Source organism: Poromitra crassiceps (assembly GCF_964638095.1).
Source record: "Poromitra crassiceps genome assembly, chromosome: 9".
NCBI classification, from domain to species: domain Eukaryota; kingdom Metazoa; phylum Chordata; class Actinopteri; order Beryciformes; family Melamphaidae; genus Poromitra; species Poromitra crassiceps.
Genome location: NC_139630.1, coordinates 21,089,628 through 21,097,127, shown reverse-complemented (window position 1 = coordinate 21,097,127; position 7,500 = coordinate 21,089,628). Strand labels below are relative to the sequence as shown.

Genomic DNA, 7,500 nt, shown 5'->3' with positions numbered 1-7,500 from the left:
TTCCACTGTAGTCCCTGAGATCACCCAGATGTATTGTTAATGTACACTATAAATATGTAAGATGCTAATTAGCGTTTTGCTCGTCTTATTTCCATAGCGCTCTACTGAGGCAGAAAAAGATAATTGCCGTTTCCTTTGTGGATATGAATTCAGGCTGATCACTTAGAAATAAATAAATAAAAAATAAAATAAAACAAGTAAAAATATACTTTATATTTTATAAAATTATTAATTTTAATTTTTTAATATTAATTTTTAGAAGCTGCCCATCAGGGGGGCATGGGGGTGCACTGGTAAGCGCTGTCGCCTCACAGCTAGAAGGTCCTGGGTTCGATTCCCACCTGGGACGCTGTGAGCGCTGAAGGAATGCGTGCCCGTCCGCATGTCCTCGAGTGCCCACCACCCGGGTGGGGTCGTCAAAAGGGCCTTTCTGTGTGGAGTTTGCATGTTCTCCTGGTGCCCCCTGGGGGTTTCCTTCATATAGGAACCCCACACCCCACTCCTGGTTACTGATGTGGTGCCTCCTCTGGTCGTTAGGGGCACCTGTTCGGAGGGAGGGGAACTCTTTGGAATAGCGTGATCCTCCAACGTGCTATGTCCTACCGGTGAAGCTTCCCCTGTCAGGTGAAAAGAAGCGTCTGGCTAACTGCCCATGTCTCGGAGGAAGCATGGAGCCAGTTTCGGCTCTCCCCAGATTGGCAGAGGGTGGAGTAGCAACCAGGATAAATAAAAGTAAATTAGCACTAAGGGGGATAAAAATGGGATCAAAAATCTGGAAAAAAATTAAAATAAAACACAGACCTTATTTTATGCATTTAAGTGAAATCCACATTCTAAAACCCCATTCTCTTTTCCCCTGACGAACAATTCCTGCGGTTCTCTATTGCTAGCGCAAACTGCTTGAGATATAACAAAATCCACCAAGGCTGAGCCTTCGACTGGAAACCCCTTCCCCTTTGCTTCCTGACTTCCTGACATGCTGTGTCTTGCAGTAATGACATTCAGAACGGCTAAAGTCTTTGTCTTAGGATCTCTTCTCTTCAGATCTTATATATCTCTCCTGGCAGGGAGGGAAGTCTGGCAAGCAAGATTATATATATACACTACAGTAATATGGGGGTGGGGGGGGACCAGCGCTATCAGGCAGCATTCCATTCATAGACAACGGTTAGTGGATAGCCTATAGGGCTGTCACTTTTTCCCAAAATAAAGTTCGAACGAACTTTAATTGCCCGCAAAATGTTCGAATATATTAGAAGTTTTTTGGTTAATATATATATATATATATATATATATATATTTTTTTTTTGCTGCATCCAACTCGAGACAACTTTTCAGACCCTGGAGACAATCTTTCTCAGAAGAGACTAACGCGACAAATCTGGAGACTTTTTCTGACATGGGATTAACATTACCAGCAAGCAGCAGTTGGTTAATTTTGGTTAATAAAAAAAAAATAATAATAATAATAATAATAATAATAATAATAATAATAATAATAATAATAATAATAATAATAATAATAATAATAATAATAATAATAAAAAAATCGAACAGGTCAATTATACATTCGAACATGCCCTCCTCCCTCACATTCGAAGTTTAATTCTAATTTTGAATAAAAAGTGACAGCCCTAATAGCCTAACATTGTGATTTGGTCACAGCACAAACCTCTATTGAATCTGAATGCCTTATCAAGTTTCTAATGTCAGGGTTCCCATGGGGCCTTGAAATCAGTGGAATTTTGTGAATTTGAAGAAGAAAATCAAGGCCTTGAATAATTTTTTTGAAAATAGAAATAGACATGAAAGTGCTTGGATTCATATATTTTGTGCAATAATGGAAGTTTTATTTAATTTAAATTTAATTTAGATATTTTTTTACTCAACAGCACACCTGAGAAGTGTTCTCACACTCAACCCTCTCCTTTTAATTGTTGTCTGTGAGCTTCTGTAAAGCTGCTAGTTCTCATTATAAACATTCTTAGTAATGAACCTTGATCCGTGTCTCAAACTGTGCCATGTTGTATCCTTGAATTTGAGGGAATTGGGCCTGGAATGTCCCTGAAAAGTCCTTGAATTTGATGTTTAAGAAGGTGTGTGGGAACCGCGTAATGTATTAAATCATCCAAATGTCTCCTCTGGTCTGGTCTCACTGGCAGGCAGTACCAGGTACCGTATGTTTTCCTGTTCTTGTTGCCCATGCATTAAAACAGCTGATGCAACATGCTGTTTCCAGATGTGCAGGACACTCCGTTATTGAGCCACATGGTGTTTCCAGATGTGCAGGACACTCCGTTATTGAAACAAATGCAGGCAGCAGGTGGTGAGGCTGAGATGGAGGCAGAGGGGGAGAGTCCGGGAGGTATTTCAGAGACACTACTTCTCACAAGAAACCTCTGTTTTTTCCCCTTTTTTACATTGAGTTTGTCACTCCTCCCTCTCCCCTCAGTCCTCCTAGCCCTCACAGCCATGTTGGTTGGAAAGTCACTGGTTGAAACAGTCTCTACCCTGTGTGGTCTCCTTCCTTTGCATGCTTTACTCGCCTTTCCAGCTCCTCTTTTCAATGAATGCCGCCTTCCGAACTAAAGACATTTGTAGGCTAACGTAGCTCTCTGTTAGCCTGGTTAAAACCATCCTGATCACATGACCTCACATCCTGTTTGGCTCTACGTATCAGTCTGGACTTCCAGCCGTCCACAGTGATGTCAGTGGGCGGGGCTACTTGCCTTGACAGACAACTCCTTCAGCCAATCAGCGTAGTCAAATGCACTCGGAAGAATGGCGAAAACGTCTTTTCCGCTCAGAGACTCCACTGATGCATACTCTTGGTCTAGTTTAATTGTTATTGAGTATATTTCTGCAATAACTGCATGACTGTGTTTACTCTACTAGCGTTAACGTTACCGCTCGTTGCTTTGGGAGACGCCATTACTGTTTTGCCAGCGGCGGCTCTGATTGGCAGGTTCCTATGGATGGGCACGTTACGTCATCAACTACAAGGCACTCCCTGATTGGCCCGGTTACGTCATCAACTACAAGGCAGTCCCTGATTGGCCCGGTTATGTCATCAACTACAAGGCGGTCCCTGGTTGGCCCGGTTACGTCATCAACTACAAGGCAGTCCCTGATCGGTCCGGTTACGTCATCAACTACAACTCAGTCCCTGATTGGCCCGGTTACGTCATCAACTACAAGGCAGTCCCTGATTGGCCCGGTTACGTCATCAACTACAAGGCAGTCTCTGATTGGCCCGGTTACGTCATCAACTACAAGGCAGTCCCTGACTACAACGCGGTCCCTGATTGGCCGGGTGACATTATAATTTCGGGAAAACAATGACAGACTGATAGATGTAGAGCGAAACAATGTGAGCTCCTGTTAACAGGATGGTTTTTAGCAGACTACTTCTCTGTTTCACATGCCTTTCTCTGATTGTTTCATTCCTTTTAACTCCTTGTTGTCTGGGCGATGTGCAGGAGACAGAGAGTACTTTGGCTACAAAGTTCGTGAGAAATACTGAATATTGCAGATTCATATGGCCACATCCTCAACTCTGATCCTACCATCCAGTTCCCAATTTAGGTTCTCTTGAATCCTTGTCCCGTAACGTCATCGTAACCTTCTTCCTGAAGCCCCCCCACGAATGCTGCCTTTCCTCTGTCTATCCAGTACTCTTGTCTGTCCTCTTTCACTCCAAAGATCGGATCATTGTCAACATGGTGGGCTGTGCTCAATCTGTGCTCAACAAAATCTCCCCCATTTTTGTGTGTGTGTAATGTGATGATTTGTGTCCTGTTTTTGTTCATTGTGAAAGTGTCTGTATTTGGAATGTAATTTTGCCCTATTTGTCTGTAAACTATTACCACAACAATCACTAGGGTTAGACCGTACATTTGGTTGGCTGATGTATCAGGCCGATACTGGTATTATACAAAAAAACAAATCAGATATGCATATGAACAAGGCAGCTTTTTTTTCTTTTTTTTGTTTTGTTACTAAACCAGTTGCTGGGGTGTCTGTAAAACCTGCAGTGAAGCTTGCCTCACTCAGCCTGCCTGAAAGAACATCATTAGTTTGACTTACAGTGGAGAGGTCTAGAAACTAGGAGTGGGAATCACAAGTTTGAGTACGATGTGATCCATTCTCGATTCATTTGACAACGATGTGATTTTTTGCCGATATCACAAAGTCTGCCACGATACGATACGATACGATATCACAAAGTCTGCCACGATACGATACGATATCACAAAGTCTGCCACGATACGATACGATGTGATTCAGGGGGGAAATTGGGACGATCGATATTAGACGATATGCCCCACAATACGCCCACAATCAGTTAAACAATCAGTTAAAAGAAAAGCAACTAAAATATCATTTGACAATTTTATTGTTGAGCTCTTAGACATTTAAATGAAAAACAATCTATTCTTTTTAATAAAAGTATAATGTTTATTTCTTTTATGGTGGGTCATAGTGATTCATATCGATGTTTTCACGTGTGGATCGATGCAGTTGGATCGTTGATCATTGAATCCATGCATCTTGCCACACATACTAGAAAGGCTTTTCCACGCTGACGATAATACAACATTTGGTGGAAAACACTGAATACTTCAAGTTTTGGGGATTGTTTTTGGCAAGATGGTCAAATATCAGCACAATACCAATTCAACCCAAACGTATCCATATCGGCCTTCAAAACCCCATACCGGTCTAACCCTACCCAGCAATACTACCGCCACTACTAGTGCGCGTATAATATCCTCACAAGCTTGAAGCCCCCACTGATTACCAGCTGTTGCCTTCTAAATGCACCCAGATCTTTCACCTTTAAGGCTCTGTGCTTCTGTGTTGATCTCCTGCTAGTTCCACATGAAAAGCTCCTAATCCTCTGCCTTTTAGTCTGCTTACAGAGCAGCCAGCTAACAGCTAACCACACTCCTCTGTGTTGTCTTTCTTCTCTCTTTCTTCTCTTTTTTTATCGTTTCCTCCCCCGCCCCCATTACAACCTCCCTCTTCCCTCCGCCTCTCCATCTCACAGTGGAGTCGGGACCCTCGGTGCCGGCGGCCCCTCTCCTGCAGCTGGAGAAGTGCTGCACCAGGAACAACAGCGCCACCCTGGCCTGGAGGGTTACTGCAGCCCCCGCCAGCCCTATCGAGGGCTACGTCCTGGAGCTGGACGACGGCAACGGAGGGCAATACCGGGTCGGTGGCACACACACATTTGAACTATTTATTAGCTGCCCCTGCCATCCTGCCTTTTGTAAATTTTCATATGTGGTCGCAGCTATCGCTTGTTTCTGTCCACATAGAAGGAAACGTTACAAGGAGGAGACAAATACTGACTGTGCAATAGAGTTCATTCACAAAATCGTGGGCCATCATAGGTCTTCACAAATCTGAAATTTGGGTCGCGACTTCATGACAAGGAAAATAGTGGGTCCTGAGGCTACACCAGTTGAGAACCACTGCATGTAAACAAGTAGTCTGCACCTATTAACCGGACGCTGCCAAAATCCCTGGCAGCTCATTGGATGATCCATCTGTCTATCATGTCTATCATGGGCTCACTGTCGCTGGTGTCACATGAAAGCCCGCCCGTAGCTGCCTTGTAGGAGGCTGATTGGTGAGAACCACCGGTGGTTCAGATTTAAACCAATAGATTGGAGTTTGGCAAGATGGACTTGTCATGTGATCGTGATCTCATGATCTCGCACGGATACAGCCGTCTCGCAAGCACGGATGCACGATAAATCGGCAATCATATCGGTATCGGCTGATGTGAGTGATTTTCGGTCCGATGAGCCAAATAACAGCAATGTTGATATTGGTTATTATCCGTATCAGCCAAAATGTTCATATTGAGAGGAAACAATGGGGTAAAACTATGACATTACTAAGACATTATTAAGACATTACTTTTACAAAGTCAGTGTTTACATGTGTTTTTCACTATGTACAAAATTGTATTATCATAAAAACTTTTTATACAGATCGTATCGATATCGGTTATCGGCCAACATTTTCATATCGGCGTATCCCTACTCGCAAGGTAGTCATGTGCATAAAGTATGCACATGACATGTGCACCTATGTGCAGTGGATATGCCACTGTCTCTGACTTGTCTTATCACTCTACTGCCTTATTGCTTGTTGTGTCTCTTGTTGTTTTTGCACTCATATGCCCTGTTATATTTGTACTATGTTGTAAACGGAGTCTACAGCACAAGAATTTCACACGTGATACTTGTACCACGGAGTGACAATAAAAATCTTGAATCTTGAATCTTGAAGGTGATGCACCTATAACCTATCTCTGGGATTTGAGGTCATAAAAGCTTGCTAAGCTAGAGTCAAACCTGCAGGCTGCCTCAGTCTAAAAGAGACTTCTCTGGACTCTTCATTGACCACCACAACATCTGGTGTGTTGGCAGACAGATGTGGGAAAAGCCTGGCTTACTATTACAGAGGTGGAACATGGAAGGTTTGAAATAGGACTGCTTGGACATTCTCACTAAGGGTGAGAGATGCTTTGTCCTTTGCTGTGAGGTCCTCTCAGAGATGCTCACAAGTCATTTTTTGCAAGTCCAAGTCTTTGAGCTAGAGCAGCCATTCACAACCGGTGGGCCACGAAGGTATTGCAAGTGGGCCCCCAAATAATTACGGTCTTACCACCAAAAAGCAATTCTTGTTATTATTATTATGTATGAGAATGCATTTCTCCATTGTTGAATGATAATGTACTGTTTGTGGTCGGATGTGGGCCGCACATTATTTATTTTTTTTTCAAGTGGGACATGAGTCGGGGAAGGTTGGGACGTCTCAAGTCTTTAATCACAAGTCCAAGTCAAGTCTCAAGTCTCTTATGGATGAGTGTATAGAGCTCAACAGTCATGTGACTTTCTGTGATGTCATCGCCCCACAAGAGTATTTCCCATTCATAACGGACATTGAGATATTGATTATTAGTGTCGTAAGCAGCCAATGTAGACTTAGCACGCATGATCCACTCCAGTGATGAAGTGAAACGATGCTATATCTTCATGTAAAGCCACAAATCTCTAAGATATAATCCTTTTTCTATTTTTAAACATAAACAAAATGTGATCTGCCTACACTACCCACAATCCTAAGGTGTAACAACAACATCTTTCATTGGTGGAGCTCGCTGTTATGGTCGTCTGTGATTGGTGGCCTGCATTCATTTCTCCCTCTGGCTGTTCTCCCTCTGGCTAGGCTACTACCAATGTAAGTCATAACTTGCTGAGTAAATGGCTAAAACCGCCACTGAGTGACTGAAACTATGAACCATTAACCACTATGAGTCACGGGCTTCCGGGTAGTGCAGCGGTAGATTCCCTGCCCACTGTACCAACACGAGGGTCGCAGGTTCGCACTCCCGTGTTACCTCTCGGCTTGGTCGGGCATCCATACGGGCACAATTGGCTGGTGTCTGCGGGTGGGAAGCCGAATTGGGGGTATGTGTCCTTG

General features: G+C 43.3%; 1 protein-coding gene across 1 annotated transcript in view; it reads left to right on the top strand.

The window, feature by feature from the left end:
• The window catches only part of trim67 (tripartite motif containing 67), a gene marked incomplete at both ends in the record, with an annotated part of 107,665 nt that overhangs the window by 70,557 nt on the left and 29,608 nt on the right, over positions 1 to 7,500 (top strand). Inside the window, one exon of the mRNA XM_083642488.1 lies at positions 5,051 to 5,214. Within this exon, the coding sequence (XP_083498614.1) occupies positions 5,051 to 5,214 (164 nt within the window). The remainder of the gene's footprint in view (positions 1 to 5,050; positions 5,215 to 7,500) is intronic.